Source organism: Chenopodium album, chromosome 21 (genome assembly GCF_948465745.1).
Source record: "Chenopodium album chromosome 21, dcCheAlbu1.1, whole genome shotgun sequence".
NCBI lineage: Eukaryota > Viridiplantae > Streptophyta > Magnoliopsida > Caryophyllales > Amaranthaceae > Chenopodium > Chenopodium album.
Window position 1 is genome coordinate 21,887,678 of NC_137854.1, and position 26,547 is coordinate 21,914,224.

At 35.4% G+C, this 26,547-nt stretch overlaps 1 protein-coding gene, 1 long non-coding RNA gene and 1 pseudogene across 2 annotated transcripts; all 3 read right to left on the bottom strand.

Moving 5' to 3' along the window:
- Window positions 1-4,989: 4,989 nt before the first annotated feature.
- LOC145602840 (uncharacterized) lies at window positions 4,990-6,237 on the bottom strand. Its single transcript, XR_014104629.1, has 2 exons — window positions 5,935-6,237; window positions 4,990-5,284 (listed from the first exon to the last, which is right to left on the bottom strand). It is a non-coding gene; the product is annotated as an uncharacterized LOC145602840 (long non-coding RNA).
- A 6,393-nt stretch (window positions 6,238-12,630) lies between these two features.
- On the bottom strand, window positions 12,631-13,422 carry LOC145601699 (photosystem II repair protein PSB27-H1, chloroplastic pseudogene; annotated as a pseudogene).
- Window positions 13,423-13,933: 511 nt separating this feature from the next.
- LOC145602427 (uncharacterized) lies at window positions 13,934-20,154 on the bottom strand. The gene is made up of 4 exons (XM_081658617.1): window positions 19,785-20,154; window positions 19,611-19,669; window positions 18,819-19,517; window positions 13,934-14,436 (listed from the first exon to the last, which is right to left on the bottom strand). The coding sequence occupies exons 2-4, from the start codon at window positions 19,666-19,668 to the stop codon at window positions 14,414-14,416; spliced, it is 780 nt and encodes a 259-aa protein (XP_081514743.1). The 5' UTR covers window position 19,669; window positions 19,785-20,154; the 3' UTR covers window positions 13,934-14,413.
- Window positions 20,155-26,547: the final 6,393 nt, after the last annotated feature.

The window sequence follows — 26,547 nt, forward strand, 5'->3', positions numbered from 1 at the left end:
TACGATCCAATTGTTTATTCGAAACCAACAAAATCTGATGATTCAAGACTTGAATTCAATTTAACGTGAAACAAAATCTACCCGAAATCATTTATACCCGAAAAATACCTCATTTTGTCCGACCCTTATTAAACCCGATCTAAAACTACCCACGACCCCATTAAACTCGACCCAAAACCTATTAGTTAACTAGATTAACCCTATGCGATGCACAGTTTTAAAATAAGAATTAAATTATAGACTTGTAACGCATACCGAAAGGAAATATCTACTTCCTCAGTTTTCCTAACTAATTTCTAATTAAATAAGATATACAATTCCCAAAATTGCATAAATTTCATATTCAATTAGGGAATTTCAATTAAGTTATATTATTAACTATTCTTAACAACTCGTAAATAATTAAATAGTGTAATGTGTGTCGAAAACCCAAAATTTAAAATTTAAAAATTCAAATAAAATATATTTTCAAAGCTATGTTAAATAGGGTAGCTTAAAAAGGGGAAAAAAATATGATATCATCATTCCATTTTGGAAGGAAAAAATCAATCAATCAATAACTATATACTAAAAGACACACCAGCAATGACACGTGTCATCTTCTGGTGTGTCCTTAGTTTTTTTTTTTTTTTTTTTTTTTTTGAAAAAAATTATTTAAGAATAAAATCCTTTACATATATAAAGTATAATGGAAGATTTGATGCATCTTTCAAAAAAAAATATTGAGCACTATGAACTTAAATTAAGCAAAAAATAAAATAAAAAATAATATTCTTACCATATTTGTGATATATGGAGTATTTGTTTTAGGAAAGACATACATTATATATGTACGTATTATATATGTCATACGTACTACGTTTATTACAATAAGATTATATATTTTCTTAATAGAAGCTAAGCTACAAGCTTCAATAATGAAATGCCCATATCAAATCAACTAATGAAACTTTTGCTATTTCCTTGAATTATTTATGACTAGAATATTAATAAATTAAAACTATACTATAATTAACTATGGATACTTAAATAAAACTTGCCAAGACCGGCACATGTTGATAATTATTAGTTTAATTTTTTCTTGCCAAATTTTGTTGTTCCATTGAATATAACATACAAAAGTAAATTTTTTTTAAATTATATATAGTGTTAATTTTAAAAATAGTTATTGGAAATTACCGTGCGTGGCACGGGAGCTAACCTAGTTATATAAACAGGTGACATGTAGGCAGTAATGACATCAGCGGTTGTTATTTTAATATAGTCACTGGATAAGCCCCGTGCGATGCACGACATAAAAAAAATTCATCGAAATAAATATATATTTTATATATGTCCCTCATATAAGATAAATTATAGAAACATAACCATTAATTGTCATTTGCAATGATATTTAGATCTTACGTAGTATTAATTTTGATGAAGAGTAAAAACTTAAGCAAACTATGCCTTACGGGGTACCCTATAACCGAGAGTAATTATATTTTGAAGCCAGATAGTCACTCATAAATTCATAATATAAAATATGAAGTATAATATAATATAAAAATAATTGTCTTACAAAAATATTGCTATAATTTAAGGTAAAAAAAATAAATAAGAATAGGAAAATTGGCTTAAAATAATAACAACTATCAGCGGTGTGTGCAAAATAATACGAACTCAACTATTTCCTATTAGCAGTACCACCTTTTGTACTATATGTGCAAAATAGTATGACGTTCACTGAAAAAGTATTTCGAGGAATATTTCGTCTATTTTATAATTATTTTATTTTATTTTAATTAATTTTCTATTTTCTTTTCAAAATACATTATGTTAACAACTTTCTTCTAAATTTTTGTTTGGTATTTTGGGGTTTTTTTTAAATTTTTTTTTAATATGTTTTTAATTTTTTTTTTCAAAATAGCTTTGGTAATTTCTACTATCACACAATAGTAAATACGTTATTTTAATGCATTATTATACAGATATAATTAGTTTAAAAAATCCAAAATTCTCCACATTCACCAATAACCAAAATAATGTAGGGAAATTTTTTGTTTTTAAAACTAATTATATCAAAATAATAATGTATTTAAATACCCTAATTACTATTGAGTGGTAATGTGGTATTAGAAATTACTATAGATATTTTGAAAAGAAATTAAATACATAGACAATTCAAAAAAAAAAAAAAAAAAAAAAAAAAAAAAAAAAAAAAAAACTAACACAGAAGTATGTATTTTGACAAGAAGAAACAGAACATTAACAATAATAATAATAATAATAATAATAATAATAATAATAATAATAGTAATAATAATAATAATAATAATAATAATAATGTGGTTTTGTGGCCCCTCCTGATTCTGGGGATGGTGTTGTGAGTTTTGTTCTTTATGGTTTTACAAAACCGCAAGGTCCTTCTTCGGTGGTATCTGATCTTCTTCGGTCAGACTATGAATGGTAAGACTTACCGTAGTGTTCTTTGCTACAGGTTGGGTGTTCCTTTGTTCCCATTTCAACACCGTGTTCTGCTTGCTCAAGGGTTTTTGATGGGGATATTTATGGGGATCATGCAGTGTCTTGTGCTGGGATGGTGGGTATTAAACATCGGCACAACGTTGTTCGTGACACCCTTGTTGATATTTGTTTTCGGTCTGGGATTTCTGCTCGAAAGGAGGTTAACGTTGGGTTGACTGGTGGGAACGACGGGGCTCTTCGACAAGCAGATATGTTGCTTTATTCCTAGGATATAGGCCTTGATGTAGGTGTTGACTTCACGGGATCTTCACCTTTGACACAATCGGGGTTGCCTGACTTCGTTCCTGGCCGTGTTGTGTCTACGGCGGCTCAGCGGAAGCGGGACAAGTATGGGGCGCGTTGTAGGGCTATTGGCTACGATTTTCTTCCTTTCTCCTTTTCTTCGTTAGGGGAATTAGAGAAGGATGCTATTGCGTTGCTGAAGCGGGTTCAGGCGTTCGCTAAGACTCAGGATATTGGTGCTCGTGCGGCATCTCACATCTTCAGCAGGATCGGGTTCGCTATAGCTAGAGGGGTGAGACCCAGATTGTATCTCGGCTCCCCACTAATTTCTTGTAAATTGATTGACTTTGCAGGCTTTTTGATATTTTTTTTTAACAATGATCATGATAATGATAATTATTATTAATAATAATAATAATAATAATAATTGTTTTGGGTAAAATTACCCTGCCACATGGCGGCCTGAGAGCACGACACGTGCCTGCCCAGTATTAGGACACTTGTCCTCGCCAAATCGGTCTATGCAAAGGCCAATTGAGAAGTGACACGTGGACACCACTGTCACACCAAGGAATGACGGCTTTCAGGCCCAATTCCCCATGACTTGTCATAGCCCACCAAATCTAGGTCACATGACCTAGAATAAGGGCACATTTTCCCATGACCCTATTGTAGACACCCATTTGTGTCTCCCCAAAACCAAACCCAGTGATGAATACCTTTCGCGTCGAACCATAATCGAATGAGGTGAAAGTTTGCAAAGTCAAGTGTTGCGGTTAGTTTTTATTAAAATCCTTCTTTCTGTTTTCGAAAACCTGCTTTATTTTATAAAAACGTCAAATCCAGTTTAGTTTGGTCCATGATAAGGGTCCAATAATGGTGTAGTTGGATGGGGCTTTAAAAGACCTTTCCAACGATATATTATAAGCCCAATTCCGATGAATAATGAGGAAGTTATGGCCAAAATACTAAACTGGGCCCAAACCGGATTTTACCTACGACCCAATGATCATGTGGAGGGTCCAAAGGTTTAATCCTATTCCTAAACTAATTAGGATTGATTAGAATCTTCTATAAGTTTCTAAAATATCTTAATTATCCTTTTTTGAAAAGATAAGATCATAGAATTTGATTTAAATATAAACTTTCCTTTTTTAAAACTTTCCTAATTCTATTCGGATTTAAACATGTTCAAAGATAATCACATATTATTTTCGTGCCTCATATTTTTTATCCAAATTTTATATGGTTGGATAGATCTTGAAATTATCTTTCCAATGATATATTATAATATTAAATCCGAGCTATAACGAAAAAGATATTAAAGATATACGAAACTCTATCCAAAACTGACACCCTTTCACTATTTCGGCCATATCTTTTCATCTACAAACGATTTTAATCCTATTTTAATTGCATTAGAAATTAGACTTCAAGAGCTTTCCAACGACATATTATATGACTTATTTGGACTTCTAGATCAAAAGATATGATAAAAACAAAATCCGCAAAAAACTATCTTGTCGTGAAACGACAAGCCTGTCGCCTCGCGACAAGATAAATTTCTGGCGACAGGTCTAGTTTTCTGGCGACAGAGTGGAGTTTTATTCCTTATCAAATTCTATGATTATCCGGACTATTTTCTTATAAATAGGGTCCCAAACCTCTGTTTTTATTCATCAATTTTATCAACTCTCATCAACTTTCATCAACTCTCATCAATTCTCCCAATCAATTCTTTCTATTCTCTCATTAAGAATTACTTAATTCTTATTTCCTCTCTCTCTTTTTCTAAACCAACCTTTTACAAACACAATACTGCATTCACAAGACTTAGAAACACCTAGCCAAGTTCGAAGTTGCCTTCGCCCTAGACGTGCAAGGTTTAATATTTTCTGAGGGTTTGGTCCCAAATCCAGTCTAAACTTCTTAACACTAGGCGAAAATATGAATTGGCCACCGGTTCAAAACCCCCCTATGCCACCGGTTTTGAACCGGTGGCCATTTGGGGGGTGGCAATAATAATCTTTTTAAAAAGCCACCGGTTCAAAACCGGTGGCAAAAGCAAATATTGCCACCGGTTAACCGGTGGCAATAATGATTCCCGCGATTTTTTTTTTTATGATATTAACAAGTATTGCCACCGGTTGTGGCAATAATGCCCATAAAAAACAATTTTTTTTTTTTTTTTTTTTTTTTTGCATTTATTTCACTTAAATTGTAGCAAAAACTATATATATGTAAAATACATAAAAACACACGTATTTTCATCAGTATCTAGTAATTTTACACTTTTTAAGAGTGAAAAAACTAAATTAATAACTACAACTAAATTACTTATACAACAATTCCAAGAACTAAATTAATCAAATTACACAAAACTAAAATTCCAACATTAAAATAAAAAAAAAAATTACATTAAAAACCCAAAAAAAAAATTACAACATTTAAATTAAAAAACAACCCATATAACACCTAAATCAATAATCCTGCATCTTTATTCTTCGATTTCACATCTACATCTAAATCAATATACCTGCATCAAACAAAAAAAAAAAATCGATTAAATAAAATAAAAGCTGCGAAAAAAAAACCAGAACAGTATGCATGGCACCCATAAATTTAAATCGGTTAATAAACCTAGAAAAACACACAAAATATAGACAAAACCCAGAAATCAAACAAAAAAACTCAGAAAAATAACCCAGAAAAAAAAGACAAAATTCCCAGAAATAACCCAAAAAAATAACCCAGAAAAAAAAAAATAATGAGAATTCCCAGAAATTAGTAAAAACCCAGAAAAAAAAATAAAAAACAAACCTAGAAAAAAAAAAACAAAATTCCCAGAAATTAGTAAAAACCCGAGCATTAAATCGAACTCAAAAAAAAATCGACTTGAATTTCAAAACGAGAATTAAAAACACAATGAGAATTAAATCATACTCAAAAAAACACAATGAGAATTAGATCGTACTCAAAACAATGAGAATTAAATCGTACTAAAAAAAAAACCACAATAAAATCGAATAGAATCTAGAAGGAGATCGACTTAGAATCGATTAAAATCAATTAAAATCGATGAAAACACTCAAAAAATCCAAAATCGACTAATTAACAATTAATTAAACCCAACAAAATCCAAAAATCTATTAAAATCGATTAATTAAACACAAAATTAAACCTAACCTCGTGCATGTCTTCGTTGTTGTTGTTGCGGTGGTGGTTGAAATGACCGAGAAGGAGACGAGAAGGAGACGAACAGATCGAAGGAGAACGAAGATCGAAATGAAAGAAAGAGAAGGAGATCGAATGAGGGAGAGAGCAGGAAAGAGAAGGAGAGGGACGACGGCGGTGGTGGTTGAGACGAGAGAGCAGGAAAGAGAAGAAGAGGAGATGAGATAAGATCGAATGAGGAAGATGAGCAGGAAAGAGGAAAGAGGAAAGAGAGGAGGAGATGAGAGGAGAGAGAGAGTGAGGGAGGCTGATGAGTGTTTTGGGAGTAGGGTTTGGGGTATTATATGGTGCGCTTTTTTTTTTAATTTAATTGGATATTGCCACCGGTTCAAAACCGGTGGCCTTATAATTATTGCCACGGGTTTGGTTTGAACCGGTGGCAATACTAGTTTGGCTCATCCCGCCCATTAATTAAGCCACCGGTTTTCAAAAACCGGTGGCCAATTAGCGGTGCATTTTTCAATTTTTCTACTAGTGTAACTCTTTCTTTCAATTCTTTAATTTGATTCTTTAATTATTCTTTATTATTTTTCATTGAAATTACTAACTTGTGTATTTTGTTATTAGAAAGAGGTACGAGGCTTCAAAGTATATAATCTTATTACTCTCTTTCAATGTAGAAAGCATGTTTATTATTGTTTAATTCCTAGTATCATGTTAGGATGTTTAATATTCCTAGTATCATGTTAGGATGTTTTTAATGCTTTCTAGTGTCATGTTTAGGATGCTCTTTATTATTTCTTATATCATGATAGCATGTTAGTACTATGTTAGGTTTAAAGCTTTGATCTTTATTGCTTAGTGACATGCTAGGATTTGTTATTAATCTTGTTAGTATCATGCCTAGGATCTTGCTATTATTAAGCTTTATTATTAACATGCTCTTGATTATTATGATTATTGCTTTATTATTATGTTGCTTGATATATATTATTGTTATTGCTTGATCACACCTTTTATGATTGTTAAAGGGAATTTGTAATTGAAATCACGCTTAATAAGATAATTAATAATTTGGTTTAGGCTAATATGATTTTAATTCAAGTGATCGCCAATGATAGTCTTATTTGTGCATTAATATTCAACCAACATAGATAAACAGGTTAGGTTTAATATAATGTTTGCATGTTAGTCAGAAAGCGCACATGAATACGAGCAGAACAAAGTAGAGGCCTATTTTATAGGGCGGATCCTTTCTTTTGTAGATTGGATTCGTACCCTCATCCCCGAACCCTGTTTGGTTCAAGACCTTATGGAGTTGATGGTCCTTTTGGATCGTCTTTTGGGTTTACAAGTTCCTAAAACTTGTTGGCGCGACTCTTTTGCTCTCTTTTCTTTCCCTTTGGAACACCACCATACTTAAGTGTATGATCACAGTGGGGTTCAAGTTTGGGATCATAATGCTTGAAATATTCCCTACACTTATAAATAGGGAGAGATTCCCCATTTTGGGGACAAGTTGATTCAATTATTTATTACATCACCTGCATTCTCTCAATCATCAGAGAAAGCACCTGATCTCGGGATCTGTAAAGATCTCACCTTTATTTCCGCACCTTTTACTCTCCTACACGTTCTAACTTGACCGTCGGAGGCGGAACTCCAACCAACAGGAGTTTCCGTTGTTTTGCAGGTACAGGCCGCACCGGACCAATCTTCGAGCTCTAACTCTCCCGAGGAACTTAAAACACCCAAAACAATGATAATAAATATAGACAGAATATTCCTCGCAATACTTTTCCGATGACCGTCGTACTATTTTCTACATATATTAATAAAGGTGGAGAGGGCATAGAGAGGGTGCATAGCATTTCCAGCCAGCCGCGGGGCACGGGTTCCAAAGGCCACAGGCGCATCAAGATTAGTGCACTTTTGGCCAAAATGAGGCAGCAACCCCCCCTGCGGGCTAGCCGCGCGCGCGGCAATGTTGGGAAGGGCGCGTATAATTGGAGAGGTCGCGCACCCCTGAAGCAGCTTGGGAGCAGGGCATTTGTCGAGCCCTCTCCGCGGGCGCGACTCTTTCTTAGACAGCCCAAGGAAGTTGTTATATCCTCCGTACCCATTTTTTCCGCGCCCGCGTCGATTAAAGGATAGGGCGCGGTTGCTGGATTCCACTTCTTTCTTATATATACTCTTGTAATTCTTTTGGAAAACCAACATTTAATCTTCATTTCTTGCTTAGTTTTTAGAGAGAGAAGTTAGAGAGAAGTTGTAAATTCAATCATTTGATCTTCAATTCAATCCATTTCAAGTTTGATTCCCCTTTTGATCTTCAAGTTTGTAAGATTTCTTTACTTTTTGCTTTTAATCAGCCTTAAATTCTTGTTGTTGATGAAATTTCATATTTGGTTTTGATAATTTGAATTTGTTTGGCTTGATTGATTAGATCTTTGATTTGATTTGCAACTATGAATATGATGATGATTAGTCTAGTTTTGTTCTTCATTTTTAGCATGCTTAGTGAGTAGATTCCTTGCCAAGGTGATAGTGAAGCATGCATGAATGATGGATTATTGCTAATAGATGGATTTTAATTGATTGAATGTTGTGATTTATTAATTGGTTGATAGAATTGTGCATGTGATTGAATTGATAAGGAGTGATCAACCTTGATTTTCAAGCTTGATTGCATTGTGATTTCTAATGACATGAACCATTGATTTTGGGGTTGCATTTGTTAATTGAATTTGATTTGTGATTCTTCTTGCTAGTCATCCATAGAGGAAACCTAATTTGACTTCTAGGAGATAACCTTTTAAGTTATCTTGATTGCAATTACTATCCTCCTTTACAACATTTGGATTGATTGATTTCCTCTTAATTGGCATAATTATCATGATTGTGAGTGGATCCTAAATCCCTAGTCATTTGAATATTGATTCTATCTCATTTACTCAATAATTTGATTAACTAGCTTGATTACACTCCCCTACATTCTCTTTGAAATAGCTTAGCGAAAGAATATAGCATCTAACCCTCCATTCCTAGTGGTTTGACCTTTTAGCTTACCATTATACTAGTATTTTGGTTAGTTGATTGATTACAAGTATTGTTTGACCAGGGAAGATTAGTCAAGACAACAACCTAGTTTTTCCCCATGTTAAAATGGCACCGTTGCCGGGGAATGGTGTAGTTGTTTTCTATAGTTATTTAGTTTATTTCATCTTATTTGAAAAACTTAACACAAAAATATTTTTTCCTTTTTGGCTACATTTGTAGTTGTGCTATTAATAGTTTCTGTTGATATTGTATGCATAGAGCACGTGGTCGTTCTCTAGTGCCATTTGATCCGAAATTGAGAGGACAGTTACAAATATAAGAGTTGCTAGTCGTTTGTTGAGCTCTAGCCCTCCAACTGAAGAAGAACCATAAAAAGAAGAACAAGCAAGCATGGGAGCAAATCCAAAAGTGGTATTGAAGGAATCAGGAATTCCAGGTGCACATAGGTTTAAGAGCGGGATTGCTCCACCTACAACACTAGTGTGTTCTTGCTGCTGCTCACCTTATTAACCGTGCACCCACACCCTTACTCCAAAATAAACTCCCTTCAAAATTCTTTTCAATTAAACTCCTTCTTTTGATGTAATCCGCACTTTTGAATGTTTGTGTTTTGTCCATAATTAGAAAACATATGGTGAAAATTTGCAAGTCGGAGTAGGAAATGTGTTTTTTTGGGAATTCCTTTTGGGAATAAAGGATGGAAAGTGTATGACCTTGAGTCGAAAGTTTGGTTTGTCTCTCGTGATGTGAAATTTGTTGAGGGAGTGTTTCCTTTTGCTACACTTGATGATGTGAATATAGTGTCACCATCTTATGATAATGGAGATATTCATGAGGATTTTTTGGGGTCTGAGGTCTTTGATGATGGTGAGGTGAATTTGAATGATGGTGAGGTGCTTATTGATGATGCTCGGGTGGTAGTCGAAAAATGCAGGCTGCCCCGCGGACAGAGGGAGCCGCCCCTGATCCTGCGGCCGCAGCAAGTCCCGCGACTAGGAAGGAAGCTCGCTTAGCTAATGCCCCTACCGTAGGAAATCCTGCAGGCACATGACTGTTTAGCAGCCAAGCAGCCGAAACACTACCTGGCCCACTGGATTTCCAGTGACAGCTGGGTTTAGCGAACACAGCAGCATCACAGTAGATGCCGAGAAGATCCAACATCCCTCCAAACAGCCTTGACCGAAAGTATTGGGTAAGGGTCATCGTCAGAAATTTTCGTCGGTCCGATCAAGCTCCGTGATTATGTGACTCATTCTGTTTTTGCTAATAATCCGTCACCGTCCTCTCCGTCATCCAACACTCCTTCAAGTACGCCTTATCCTTTGGCACACTATATAAATTGTGACATATTTTTTGTAAATTATCGAAAATTCCTTGCAACTGTTGTTCATGAAAAGGATCCAAAGTCCTATAAAGATGCCATGAAATCGAAGGTTGGCGTCATTCTATGAAAGAGGAAATATGGGCATTAAAAGACAATGGGACTTTAACATTAGATCATCTTCCTCCCGGGAAGAAGGATCTAGGCAAACAATGGGTGTACAAGACAAAGTTTTTGTCAAATGGTGATTTTGAACATCTCAAGTCTCGCTTAGTTGTCTTTGGTAATCATCATCAAGAAGGTATTGATTATGGTGAGACTTTTTGCTCCGGTTGCAAAAATGACTATAATTCGTGCTGCTCTTGGTATTGCAGCTTCTAAGAATTAGGAGCTTCATCAGATGGATGTTCACAATGCCTTTTTCACATGGTGATCTAGATGAGGAAGTGTACATAAAATTACCTCCTGGTTTGAGAGCTCGGATCCGAGTTTGGTATGTCTCTTGAGAAATTCTTTGTATGGGTTGAAGCAAGCTCCGAGGTGTTGGTTTGCAAAACTTACTACAGCTCTGAAAGGGTATGGTTTCCTACAATCATAATCTGATTATTCACTTTCATGGCAATGTTTGGATTAATGTCTTAGTCTATGTTGATGATCTTATTATTTCTAGGAATGATTCCGCTGCAATGACTGTTTTCAAGGCTTATATTTGTGATTGTTTCAAAATGAAGGACCTTGGTCCTTTGAAATATTTTTTGGGCATAGAAGTTGCTTGTAGTGCATCTAGTTTATTTTTGTGTCAACGAAAAATACACTTCGGATATTATTTCAAAAACAGGGTTGTTGGGGGGGGAAAGCTGAGTGGTTTTCTGATTGAGCAAAATCACAAGCTTAGTCCCGCCAATGGTGAGTTGCTTGCGATTCCTGAGACATATCGCAGATTGGTAGGAGGATTAATTTAACTTTCAATTACAAGACCGGACTTGGCATACTTTGTTCATGTTCTTTCAGAGTGCATGCAAGAACCTCGAATTGAGCACTAGGAAGCAGCTCTGAGGATGGTTCGTTATTTAAAGGGTAGTAATGGATAGGGTATTTTGTTGAGTGTAGATAGTGACTTGACTTTGCAGGGTTGGTGTGATTCAGATTGGTCGGCGTGTCCTCTTACTCGTCATTCGTTGACAGGTTGGCTTGTGTTTCTTGGTCATTCTCCTCTTTCTTGGAAGACCAAGAAAAACAACCTACAGTATCTATGTCTTCTGCTGATGCTGAGTATCGTTCTAGGGCTTCGATCCCAAATGAGTTGAAATGGTTAAAAGCCTTACTTTTGAGTTTGGGAGTTCAACACCCTAAGGCGATCATGTTGTTATGTGATAGTCAATCTGTCTTACATATAGCCAGAAATCCAGTATTTCATGAACGTAACTACATAGGAAGCACATTGAGATTGATTGTCATATTATTCGTGATGCTATTATAGGGGGCTTAATTGCTCCATCCTATGTTTCCACTAAGGCACAGTTGACGGATGTTTCTTACTAAGGGGCTTGGGAAGACTCAGTTTGATCATCTTCTTTCCAATGTAGACATTTATGATCCCCATGCTCCAACTTGAAGGGGTATCGAGGATATATTTTAGGAAAATTTAAGGATATATATTGTTAGCTTATTTTGTGGCTAGTAAATCTTTTGATAGTTTCTTAATCCTATCATATTAGGGTTAGCTCTTGTATTATATATATAGGATACAAAGAATTAAGCCATTACGTTTTATTTACTTTAGCAAAAGATGATGACATAATGAAAAAAATAATAATAATAAAAAACCCCATATAAAAAAAAAATTTAAAAATTTGAAAAAATGAAAAAAAAAAAATAAAAAAAAAATAAAAGAAAAAAAAAAAGAAAAACCCTATATCAATTAGGAGAATGACACTTCCTGTATGTTACAGGAATGCTACTCAGCCTTTTGATGTTCCATCTAGTGCTCATCTCATATTAGTGTATTTTTCCTATTGTATAGAGTAATGACTCTTAAGAGTAGCAAATTTTCAATTATATTAAGAGTAATTGGGGTATCATATTTACTAAAATTGTGAAATATAAAAGAAATGATAGACGTTCGAGCCATGGTGGAAGTGAAAATGAAGGCATGAGGAACACAAACATTGATGATATGCATCATAAGAGATCCTCTGCAAAGTCCGTCTGTATATGGCCGGGCGAGTTATGACCATAGATGATATATTATGTATAAAAACATAATCAATAGACTACAAAGTGAATAATGAGCTACCCTTGGCTAAGTTAGCTGAGAGTTTACAATGTTGTGCCACAAATATGGTCAATTGCAAGAATCCATATATAACAATTCACATCTCACTTTGAACCTCAAATATAGATTTCCGGTACATAGATTATGGTAAAATTATGAATACAAATAAAGGACAAAAGGGGGGTGGGTAAAAGAATAAGAAAAAGAAGCTCATCTTCCTCTTAGTAGAGCCTTCTCTGCACTGTCCATCTCCTCCAAGATTCTAGCTCTTCTCTTTGCAGGAATTGGAGAGGTTGGCCCAAAACTAATGTAATGGCCGGAGACAGCGTTGAGGGCAGAATACATATCCCGGAATGACGGCCGGCCTAGAAGGGATTTCTCTTTCCTATACTTAGCCACCCAGAAGTTGGAAGTGGCTCTGAGGTCTGCTACAGCATCAGCCACATCAGGGTCAGTTTTATCCTTAGTCAGCGTAGTCCGAACCTTGCTGATCACATCTTGCGTCTCCTTCACATATTCCTCATCTGCAGCGGCTTGCGCAGAGGGTGAGATTAGAGGAGAAAGAATGGCAGCAGTGAGTGCAGTAATGGTGAGTTGTCGCCGGTTTAGGATAGTGGGAGCAGAGGCAGAGGCAGAGGCAGAGGCGGACGTTGATGGTGCAACCAAGGTCGTGGTGGCGGTGATGAGCTTGGACTTGATTGGCGTTGGGGAAAGGGGTTTCAGCTTGGAAGTTGGGGTGATCAAAGTAGAAGCTGCCATGATTTAGCTCTAGTGTATGGAGGAAAGGAGAAGAGAGAGAAAGAGAAAGAGAAAGAAAGAAGATTATTAGTGGGGAAAAGGCATAAGAGTGAGTTCTTGTGCAACGTGGGCTTATCATCTTATCTAAAAGATTTGATGTTTATGGATGAGAGAAGTTAACATGTTGGATTTTCAAGTGACATGGAAAACCAACCAAAAACTACGAAAATGATACAGGTGTAAGTTATAATGAACAAACAGCCTGACCCAATAATCACATAACTCGGCTCCTTCAAGAAGTTTTTTTTTATCTCCTCCCTCGAGTGAATCTCCTACAGTACGAAAAGAAAAGAAATTACAATACTCCATCCCTCCAGGCCTCCATCGATGCAATTCATCAATATCTAAGTAGTTCGCGTATTTGTGCCTACAACTTATCTTACGGAGTACTTTCTATTCTAAAGCTATCAATTCAAAACCATAAAAATCTACAAGTTTTGATATGCAGAAAGGAAATTCCATCTCATTTAGACCACATTATGTAGACAATGCATATTTGGCATGGAAAAATATGTGACCCGTCCATTGCAGTAAAAATACAAGTGACTAACCTGGGATAAGACCTGAAAGGAACTCTCTCACCAACACAAAAATAAAGGGAACCAAAAATGACCTACATAAGATTCAGGACAGCATTTCGCATGCCCATTGAAAAGCAGTACCTACCAAATTAACTAAATCTTCATCCAGCTGAACACATTTAATACAGGCTTTGCATTTCATACAGTATGTATCAATTCAGACTGAATGGTAAGATTATGTTTACAATTTCACATCTAAGCTCTTCCATCTCAATCTCATGTACTTCATTCTTGTGTATCATATTTACATCAGTTAATCCTAACCAACAAAGCGCAGGGTTTCTCCAGTACCTACATTAGTTATGCCACTAAAATGCCGCATCCTCAATATGGAAAGCAGGAAACTCTTTCTTCAGTTATTCAGTCACATCAGACACAAACATGACTAATGCATCCCGGTAGGAGCCCCTTTACAGCCACATCAGCGAAAACCTTCACATGCTCATATCCCCAGCCCTATGGAAATTCTCTTCCATACCCTGCATTTGAGCAAGATCATCTTCAATAACGGAAGAAAAAACAGAATGAAGGCAAACAGGCCATTGAGGTGATTGAGCTACATGATAACTTATAAAGCAAAGTACATGAAACAACCCTTTACATTATAACTAGCCATGAGTTAATGATAGTGTGAATGACATGAAACAGGACCAAGCAAGCTCGGCTCTAAATAAAATGTTGAAGCATCAGCGACAAAACTAGGTGGCATCAGAGGTTCATATTACAGAGCATGAAAAGACAAGTGATCTGCAGGTGACACTTATCATTCAGATTTGAAGACAATTCTGACCATAAAAAAATTATATATATAAAGGAGTTTGCGGCATTCAGCATAATTTTGGTTAGCACTTGGATATGTCTTGGAGAAAAAAGCCAGCAAGACAATAAGTAGTACTGGGGGATTGACATTTAAAAAGAAAATGGTTCACGGATCATGACCCCCCCACCCTCTTTGTCACTCTTAGGAAGAGAGGGCTTGAAGAAAAGTGGTTACTAATTGTGGTTCAAGTAACTAATGGATACATTGATCCTAATTATGTATCACTGAAACAAAAGTAACAGAGCTGAAATCCAGAGTTCATTTACAGCTACAGTAAGACTCAAATTCTCAATGGGCTGCTAGTCTAGACTACTGACAGAGAAACTAACTATCAAATGAAGGCTACAAGAGATGTGTGAACTACAACGACTATGTCATCAACTTATCATAAGTTCACAACTAAACAATCAACTGATTTATAATTCAAAAGCGAACGAGTTAAGTTAATGATTTACTAATTCCAATGCTACATACTCATTTGGATAGAGTTAGGAGTATTAAATCTAAAAACACAGAAATAAAAAATGTAATAGGAATTAGGAAACTACTGCTTAGCACTGAGCTAGGTAAAGCATTAGAAAATCCCTTTTTGAAGCCTTACTTTCACTTCCCTGAGATATAATGGAGATTGTTAAACTCTCAGAAGAACTACTATTTCTTAGCAACAGTAATGGGTTAGTGTATGGTTTTACTATACGAGCCAAAATTCAAAGGAAAATTTTATTCTAATAATCCAACCTTCGCGCGGACTTCTTTTATTAATCCAACCTTTTGATTATTCCACAACAATCCAAGCTATGGGGGGAGTTCATTCTATTAGGCCAAGCAAGTCACTTAACCTATAACAATAAGTCACCCGCCACGTCACATTATCAAATGTCAAAAAAAAAAAAAAAAAAAAAAAAAAAAAAAAAAACCCACAAAACTTTTTTTTCCTTTCCTCTTCACCTTCCTCCCTTTCCACACCTCCATGAATGCTCCCATGTCCAGCCAGACCTCCGCCCACCACACCTCCACCTCCGGCAGCAAAGAATCCCACCGAACCAACCACTAAACACTAACGGCCGCAACAACAACATCCAGCCACATCAGATCACTTCTCCTGTAACATCAAATGCAACTCATCACAAACCCATAGACGACCCTGCTACAGTGCTACAACTCCAAACAACAGACTAACACCGCAACAAACGAGCCGCACCTAGTGCACCAGCCACCGCAATACACAACAGCCGCACCGCCAGCTTCGCCCACCATGAATTACACCAATTCGTCACATGCAAACATCTATTCGCCACCAATTGCAACAATTTCGGCCTTTAATTGCAGTAATTTGGCAAGGAGCATCTTTTATCTTCGACCAATTGAAGACCTGGAAGGTGCGCTCACGAAGAACAGTGACACGAGTACACGACACCCAAAAAGAGAGGGGAAGGGCCGAAGGGGATTGGTTGGCTGGAAAAGGGAGGTCAGGGAGAGGGAGTGGCCGGAAATGGGACGAGTTGCCGGGGGGATTGAGGCTGCCAGTATCAATGGGGGAAAGGAAGTGCTGATATTCAATTCAATTTTCTTTTTTTTTTAAGTTAAAAAAAAAAAACTAAAAATGAATCTTAATTAATAAAAAATAAAAAAGGGTTTTTCTACATAGTACCCCCGATGTATTGCGTTTTCTATGTTGTGCCCTCCTAAATCTAAATTTCTACATGGTGCCCATAAGTTTAATTAACTTAATCCATTTTAACCCCCTTTTAAGTTAATGTTAAATTCTCTTAATTGACTACTAACTATGGTTAGCATTATATTATTTTTTCCTTTTCTTAAAAAAAATGAGTAGTTATTTTTCCCCAAACTCACGTGTACCCTCCCCCATTCTTATTTCTTTCATATTCTTTCTTATTCTTCTTTAACAACCCAAAAACCACAACCAATTCATTTCCCATACCTTCAACTCTTCAAGGCTTTAACCTTCCCCCAATACCCAGAAATCTCTTTCCCTGTAAACCTCTCAATTCAGCACCAAAATTTGTCGCATACTCATTTCTCCAACTTAAAAGTGACTCAAATGTAATTGCAAGATACGGAGTACCAAAATTTGCCAAAAATGACGACTGCTACGAATCCAATTCAGCCCCAAAAACGATTCCAATTCAACCCCAAAACGCCGCATCGTCATTCTAGAGATCGCAATTTCGTTTGAAGTTAGAAATTGTGGTATTGAAAGAGGAGGCGGCTCAATTAGTCACATCTAGTAAAGAAATTGTAAAGTTTTTGCTGTACAGTATTTTGTTGGTTATTTTGTTGTGGAAGGATGGATTAGTTGTGAATTTGTGATTGTAGTAAGTACAATTAAAGATGATTTAGCTGTGGTTGTTTTGTAAGTGAATTTGTGTGAACATCATGAATGGAAAAATTCAAATTTTTGCCAATTCATTTTTTTCTGTCATTTTGGTTTTCTTTGCCTTGTTCATCATATTTAACGCACCATTTGTTTTGGTCAGTATATTTGATCTATGTATCATATCTATTATTCTTATGTTAGCAGTGATTCAAGACCAAAAATTTAAGCCAAAAATCTAATCTGTAAATATTCAACTGTGATTCAAATTTTAATAATCATAAATGCAATATGCTCTACTCTTGAATGACAACTACTAGTATATGCTATATTAGACTCAAGATATCTGCAAAAAAAAAAAAGGGTTAACTCAAGATATCAAAAGGGTTTTAATTTTCTATATTAAATTTAATTATTTCCTTTAAATTTAAGTAGTACTAAACTAAGATGGGTGGTTTATTTTACCATACGTTAAATATCGTTAACAAAATAGCTTATGAAGGGCATATATTAAACAATACATAAAATTAATGGGCACCGTGTAGAAATTTAGATTTAGGAGGGCACAACATAGAAAACGCAATACCTCGGGGGTACTATGTAGAAAAACCCAATAAAAAATAAACAATTAAAATTTACCTGAAGAACAGGTAGCAGATCACCTTGGCCTAATAAAATAGAACACCCCACAAAGCTTGGATTATTCTGGTATAATCGAAAGGCTGGATTAATAGTACAGAATAGGGCAAAGATTGGATTATTAGAATCATTTCCAAATTTAAATCCTATGAGCAACTGGTCTCATCCCAATAAATTACAGTTTTCCCCAATCTATCCTGGCTAAAGCATCTTTAATTTATCCACCATCATCCAAAAAATTAAATGAAATCTTGGTTGTGCATAAGATGCTTTTATTCCTCAAAAAAGTTCCATTCTACACATATCTATCATATGATCTGATAATTCAAGACTAGAACAATGCCTACGCCCACAAAATATCTTTCAGAATGCCAACAATTTCCACTACTCACTGCATACAATCAAAAAGGTATGTTTCAAAAGCATAAAATAAGAAGTAATTCCAAGGTGGTAAGACAGGATCAACTGCCATCACTAAAGCAAGAACAGGCTAAGAACTTACCACCACTTTTGTTGTGCTGTGGCAATTAAACATAAGTGATTTCCAAAATACTATTCCATGAACTTAACAAAAAGAGTGTGGAGATAAAATATATTCTACAAGTTGATACCATAGAAATCAAATTTGAAACACAAAGTCATTAGTACTAAGCCCCAAGCAAAAAAAAAAAGGTTTGGAACAAAGATGTTCCACAAGATAGTTTGAAAATTTGAATTTTGAAGTCATATCCATCAATTCACAAGTAGACACAGATAAGTCCAACAAGTACCATAAGCAAGCTCACTCAATTCACCGAATAGATGACAGTAAACCACAAAGCAGGTGGCAACATAATAGACCACGCAAATTTTCAATAGAGTTCCTAACACTAGAGGTATGGTCAATGCATGTATTGTTTGGTAAATAAAAGATGCAGCTTAGAAAGTTAAAACACTACACAACCACTTTAAAATGAACATGTGTAAGGCGTTATACAATTTCCATAACAATAATCCAAGAGCACTTTAATAGATGCATCTGAATATATCAGTACATATATCCACAAAATCTGTTAAGAGTCAATAACCTGGATAGCGAGTAGTTGAAGAACATCGAAAACAACTCTGAAGGCGCTCAAAAACATCACATGGAACCACATCCAACCCAAACTCATGAGCAACCCTTGTATAAGAACTACTCAACCCTCCTCCAATCGCAATACTCCTCCAAAAGCCAAAGACTTGCTGAACAAGACAGACAGCCCAAAATTCCCACTCGGATGTGACACAAAGATTACGGAATGACAGAAAACCCATAGCAAGAGCAAGCCTATATACCCGACTACCAACCGCTACATTGCGCTTTACAATCCTACGCCTTGCATTCCTATACACAAATTTTGGCCTCAAGTGAAATCCTATCCTAGCCCACAATCCCGGGCCTGCTTTCCATTTCTTCTCTCCCCTGCTCACCATTACCACTAACCTCACCCTTCCTTTCATCTTCCTCTTTCCTCTTCCGAGTTCCCGCTGTTTTATCTTCTCCAAAAGCTTCCTTTTGAGGGCCCTTCTTTTGGCCTTCAAATGATTACACCAAATTATCTTCCCCAATGAAACCGTATAGGATAACAAGGTCGCGCTATCAGCCATGTACAAAAGATACAAAAGCTCTCTACATTGTTTTCTACCTAGATTTTCTGAACTCATCCATATATGCCGACCAAGTTCCTTCGCAATAACAACTTGAAAATCAGCATTGTACCCCATTAACAATATGAATTCAGACACTGAAACAAAATCAAACAAAAAACATCAAATTGGGAATAAATTTGACATAACAAAGTAATGAAACAATTACAGCAAGAAAAAACATAACTTACTTTTTTCAGCAATTCTACTCTTTTCTTTATCCGACATTCTACAGAGTTTTTCAGGCATCCTTCACCCAGAAAATTACACCCAAAAAATATACAAAATTCAGGCGCTACAGTAAAAAAATTTGATAAAATTGAAGCTAGAAGTAACAATTCTATACAAAATTAACCAAAAATTACCTGAAAAACTCAAAATTCAGAGCTAAATTGCAGGTCAGCAGTTCAAACAATAAATCAAACCCTAGATGTGAATTCCGCCAGAATTGACCTAATTCGATTGGAAGAAATCGAACCAGCAAAAAATCCGAAATCCTTGTGAAAAACTTGAGTAAAGGATCAGAAATTGAAAGAAAAAGAGGAACCCTAAGAATGGAAATTCTAGGGTTTGGATGGATAAATTGCAGGAAATGTAGCGCAAATATTTTTGTTTGTTCAAGTTATAGAGTATGAGTCTCACTCTAAGATTTCCTCTCTCTTGTAGGAATTTTCTCTCTCTTGTATGTGAATCCCGCGCTGAGGAAATCAGAGGCTATGAAATGAATGATGGGATTTCGACTTTGAGTTCAACTACACTACACTTGCATGTGGAGATTAGAGTTTTGTTTTTTGTTTTTTTTGGAGTTTATTTAAGTTTAAAACTTAGGACTTGTGTTTTTGTTTTGATCAACTTCAGTGTTTTTTTTTGAGAAACTCAACTTCAGTTTATAACACTAAACTAAAATTCTATTGGTGGGCCCTAAGAGTAAAAAATGGAGATGGTTAGTAAAGAAAGGGATAAAATTGTGTTTTCAAAAAAAAAAAAAAAAAAAAAAAAAATTATGTCTTCTTAGGTTATGGTAGAGGACTAGAGGTCATCATTGGGCGGGTTTGGGTCTGGCCGAATTAAAAAAAAAATCAGCCTACTTCTCGGGTAGAGTCGAGCCAGATTAAGCTTCGGGCTGAAAATTATGTGCCCAAACCCGCCGAAAATTATGGCTATGTTGATATTAACTTGAGGATTAGGAATGACTAGGGTTCGATCCTTACGCCCATCCTCCGTAATAAGGAGAGGCATATTATATCATATCTTATTCTAGAAAAAAATGATGATATTAACTTATTCTAGAAATAATCAGATCATATTATATCATATCTTATCGTTTTAATTGCGTTTGTTTATCGATATTTATGAAAATTTCATATTTAGAAAGTACATATTAACACGACTCTAAGACATCTCATTTGACAACGAAGATCGGCCTTCTACCGAGCTATTTCTTCTTTTTTAAAACTTACGAATTAGTGTACAATAAGGTCACAGTTTGCTTAAATCTAAAATTAAAATCATATTGGATTAGATCATGTGAACTAGACACAGCCTTTATAATTATACAAATGTTTGTCTCACATTAATTGGAACACTTATCAATGTACACACAAAGTGAGTTTTAACTTCACCAAGAAAAAAAAAAGTGAGTTTTAAGAATTAAAATTATGAGTGAACTTTATTGTTATTTTTAGTAGACTAGTGAGGATAATGGAGGTTTGGGGCGTATTTGCATAGTTATAATAATTGTAGAAAAATATGTGTGAAGGAGGATATAAACCTAAAGGAAGGTATGAAGTAATTTATACTCAATTGTTGGGAGCATACTAAGAGAAATATTGAAGAGATTAAAAAATAGGAAAAATACACTTTAATAATTACAACTATATGTGATTTACTTTTAATAATTCCAACTAAGGTTTATTATCTAATAATCCTAACTATGCTATTAGTTTGCCTCCAGCAATCTAGTCCCTACCGGTCAACAATGAGTCAATGACCTGTTGTAATAAGTAATCATGACACGTGACGACACGTGATTGGTTCAAAATTAAAAAAAAAAATTTAAAACATAAAAAAAAAAACAGATTAAAAAAACCAAAATTAAATAAGAAAAAAAAGAAAAACCCCAAACACCCCGCCCTCCTCTTCCCCCACCGTATAACCCTTAGCCCAACCACTTAACCCACCTGAAACCGGTCGGCCGCCCCTTACAACCCCCTTAAACGGCCTGTGACCTTTCCCAACTCGCAAAACCAACTGCCGCACTCCAGAAGTTCTCCAAATTTTGCGGCAGTGCACCAGAAGCAGCTCTCCAATTAAATGGCATAAAATGTTATGGCACCATACTTTAACGCCATATTCTCTTCACCTTATTCAAATAATATTCAACATGAAATTATATAGTTTTTATAAAAATAAGTCTGGTACGTTCTAGTAAAAAAAAAGTTTTATTTAGTAAAAAGAATTAATAAAAATTAAGATCTAATTTATGAAAATAATTTAATATCAATAAAAAAAATCAACAAAAATAATTCAAATTCAATTATAAAAAAAAGTAATTTTAATTCACCAAAAATAAGGTGGAGAGATTAGAGCTAAACTGAATTTTTTTATGCATGTTAATTAACCACATGACATTAACTCAATTGGTGGAAGGTTAGAGCAGAAATGGTAAAGGTTGATGAGATCATGTCTTAACTGCATTTATATTTTTTGTATTTTGGACTAAGTTTTCTACGTTACCCTCATGCCTAAAATTCTGCAAGTTTTCAACAAAGTTTCCTTATTCACCTCACAAAGTTCAAGCTCCCACCATTTGAGTTTATATCAGTATGATATACACTTGGATGTATGCATGAAGTGTACACTACACATGTTTAATTCATAAAAAAAATGTGCAACATTTGGAATTGTAAATTTATTTTATCAGACATCTTTTCAGGAAATATTTCAACAACTTTCATTCTCTGTCAGTGGTTGGTAAGAGTAAGGGTTTCAAGAAAGAACAGGAAAAGAAGGAGAAAGATTTATTTCAAAAGGAGGTGAAAGCGGATAAGTTCGGTAAAGTATTGTTGTATTTGGTATAATGTTGGCATTTATCAACTCACCTTTAAATTGTCTATATATCTTTTTTATTTAATATTTTAAATTACTACATCTAGCACTATCAAAATGGTTTGACAATTCGATTTGATTTGAAACCAATTTGGTTTGAAACAGGTTGCTTTAATTGACCGACGAGTCGATTTTGATTCGGTTAAAATAATTATCTGATCAATTTGTTTCAATTTATTTTTTATCGGTTTTAGTTCAACTCGGCTCGTAAACGGTTTGAGTAGTAAACAATTCGATGCAAATTTGTACATGGTTTTTAACCTGATTCAAACGTTTGGTGTCAGAAACGGTTCAACTTAACAATGGTTCAGTTCTTTTTGGTTTAATTTAAAACTAGTTCGGTTCGTTAACAGGTTTGATTCTTATACGATCTAACATTATTCAAATCACTTCAGTTTCGGGTTTACTCAAATACGGTTTAGGTTGATTTTCGGTTTAAAATAATGGTTTTAATCGGTTCAATTCTCATTTGAGTCGATCGATTTTGGGCAGTTTATTGGTTTTAGTTTAAAATTTGACAATGCTGATTATATTAATGTGTAGTGATTTGTTTGGACACCAAAAATTGTACATTTCTCTTCTATTATGATGTAAAAAGCCTATGTGAATTGAGTATATAGGCTAATAGTTAAATTTTATTAGATGGAGAAAGAATGATATATTAGATCAAGATTGAACAATAATTTGAGATAAAAATAGAGTTAAAAGAATCGATTTAAGTTAGGTAAAACTACAATCAAGGCGAAAAATGGAAGCTCAATTCAAATAAAATTAGGTCTTTTTACATGAAAAAGCATATATCACCTTTACTTAATACTACCTCCGTTTTTTTAGTTGACACGTTTTGACTTTATGCACTATTTACATAACTTACTTTGACTTTGTTTTGTGATATAGTGTTAGACAAAACATAGTCATGTGGGGTCTTGTTAGCTTCGTCTCAACGACTAATTTCTAAATATCAAAATTTTATACTTTTCCTTAAAATGCAATTGAAGATATTTACATTTGAAAATATGCTTTGGCAAATGTGCTGTAACACCCTAGAAATTCCTTTCCTTTAAATACACACTTTACTCTTTTAAAATACGTTTTAGGAATATCTAAGACATTACCGCCATCGTGAAAACGGCTAAAGCAACTATCAAAGATACACATCGGAAGACTTAATAATTAAAACTATTTAAATAAATCGATTCAAAAGCCAAACCAACGAAAGTAAAGTTGAAAACCAACAAACCAAAGTCAAATAAAATCCACAACAGCTTCGAACCATTGAAGGCCCTTATTCAAAACCGTATCAAACCAAACTTTTGCATTAGTCCATAAAATAAACATCATCAATAATCAAAGCATAAAACACATTGTAATCTAATGGAAGCCAGCATGATTCTCTCTTCACTCAAGCCCCGTCATGAACATGCTTCAATACCTGAAAAGTTTATCTCTACTGGCCCCCACTACTCTCCATTAAAAATGGGTCATCATAGGGCCAAGATAAAGACATGACCAAACACACACAACACACACAATCAGCAAAGCTGAGTACATAAGCGTAATTAAACACACTAACATGCTTTCTCCTATTGTAGACACCTAAAAATGTCTCCCCAAAACCAAACCCGATGATGAACAACCTTTCACCGCCACTAGTGGTCGGGTTCAGTATTTAATCCCGAGAGTGCTTAAAAATCATATTTAATTAAATTCGTATTTCTGAATAGTCCATGGATCAGTCTTGATGTTTGGTAAAAGCATAGTTTTATTTTCAGCCCAAACCTTTTTTGTTTTATTATTTATTTTTGGCCCAAACCTTTTATTTATTTATTTCTTTTATTTATTTTCTTATTTTAGCCCAATATTAATAATTCATAAAATGGCCCGAAATTATCAATCGGCATTTAAAATGCTGAACGAAATTAGGGTTAAAAAATGAATTTAGACGGAAAAACAGACAAAAATGTCCCGCGTCACGGCAAGAATCCCCGAGTCACGGGATTTTCTCCCGTCTGGCGGTAAGAAATCCCGTGACACGGGAAACCTGCTGTGACACGGGTGCATTATGTGTCCTTTCCGCGAAAACCCTAACGCATTTTCTTCCCCCGTTTGCTAAAAATATCTCGCGTCCCACAAAACTGCACCGTGTCACGGGAATCTTTCCCGTCTGACGGTGGATTTTACCGTGTCACGGTACAGTTTACCGTGTCGCGAGATACTTTTTTAGGGTTTTTTTATCATTTTAGGGTTCTGTGTGTTCCCTCAGCACATTTTTTCTATAAATACCCCCTCATTTCTGATGTACGGGGCATCAATTAACTCTCTCATTTCTCTTCTATGCCCTAGCCTAAACACTAGCCTACCCTTCTCTCTTACAAAATACCTTCCTTGAGCACTCCAAGGAGTCCGTACTTTACCCGAGGTTCTATCCTTAAACCACGACGTGAAAGGTAAAACTGTTTGAGGGTTGGGCCCCAAATCAACTCTATTTAATTTAATTCCATTTTGATTATTGTTTAATTAATTTTCCTTGAAGTTACTAACGCGTTTATTGTTTTTATAGTAGTAAGCAAGCAAAATCAAAGTAAGGAATCATGTTCCTTTTATTTCTATTATTTTTCTAACGATTTTATATTGTTGGATTTATTGTTAAATTGCTTCCAATATTAATGTTTGTTCTATTATTATTTATGATCACCATATTCCATGTTAAAGGGAATATGTAATTGAAAATCACGACTAATAAGATAATTTGGACAACCGGTTTAGGTTCCTTTAATCTTGTTATTAAATCAAGTGGTCACGATATTTTAGAATAATGTGTGCATTAATATTCAACCAATTTAGCTAAATAATAGTTTGGAGCAAATTGAATTTTTGTTTGCATGCCTTTGAGATCACAGGAATACTTTTCACTATAAGAATCGAGTAGAGGCCAATACGGGCGAATGTGACTCCATGACTCACTTCGTACCATCATCCCCAATCCTCCTTTCGTAGTTCCGAACTATGTGGAGTTAGTAATCTCATGGATTATGAATGGGGTGTAACCTTCACGGGTCAATCGTTGTTGCCTATCGTTGTCCCTTTTCGTCGTTGCCTTTTATGATCCGTGAACGGTTTACAAGTTCCTTAAAAACTTGTTGGCGGCTCCCAACTTTATTTGTCCCTAATCGTAATGTCAATTCCCACTTCCTATGAGTGCCAAGCATATTCACAACATGCTTTCACGTAGGCGCACTTCGAACGACGCCTACAATTTGGCAACTCCACTGGGGAGGATTCTTGGTTATTTATCGATTTGAGTGATCAGTATTTAATTGAGATGAGTGGATGAGACTTGAAAGATTCTTGAAAAATATTCCTGTGATTAATTTGGCATTTTTGCATAAGCATAGACGTTTTAACGTCGCATTTAGATCTGTCCCGTAGGAAAAATTGAACAACTTGATTGCGTACGAAGAAAAACAGGGCACCAGTCAGATTTCCTGACTGCCGTGTCACGGTAGAAACTGCCGTGTCACGGTGCAGTTTACCGTCTGACGGTGAGCAGCACCGTGACACGGTGGTCATTGCCGTGTCACGACAGTTCTTAAATCAGTCCAGTGGCTTATTTTCTCTTCTCACAGTCAACTTCCTTTGATTTTTCTGAAAAACCGTATGTGTTCTACATACGTCTTAGCCCCGGGGGATTTAAGCTCTCTCAACCCAAAAACGCTCATGGCAATAAGGGTTCATCCGAGTTATTAAATCCACCCAAACCATGGAGTCGAGTTCGATTTCATCACGAACTCGCGGAGCCGCCCGTTGGCATACACCCTCAAGGGAGGCTGCCTTGCTAACGCGTCCAAACTCTTAACCATGGTACCCTTTTGACACCCAAAGCTTGACCATAGTCGAACATAGAACTTGACCTTAGGTTGAGAACTTTTTGCATCATCGTGACTAAATGTTACGTGGTTTATTTGGTGCTAACCCATATGTGTTTGTTCATTTTGTTTTTGGATTAATCTATGACCGAGG

Coding starts and splice junctions, on each gene's coding strand:
- LOC145602427 (XM_081658617.1), bottom strand. CDS start 19,668: ATGCCTGAAAAACTCTGTAGAATGTCGGATAAAGAAAAGAGTAGAATT. Junction 19,518..19,610: donor GAGTAGAATTGCTGAAAAAA/GTAAGTTATGTT, acceptor ATTTTGTTTCAG/TGTCTGAATTCATATTGTTA. Junction 14,437..18,818: donor TTCAACTACTCGCTATCCAG/GTTATTGACTCT, acceptor GCTCAAATGCAG/GGTATGGAAGAGAATTTCCA.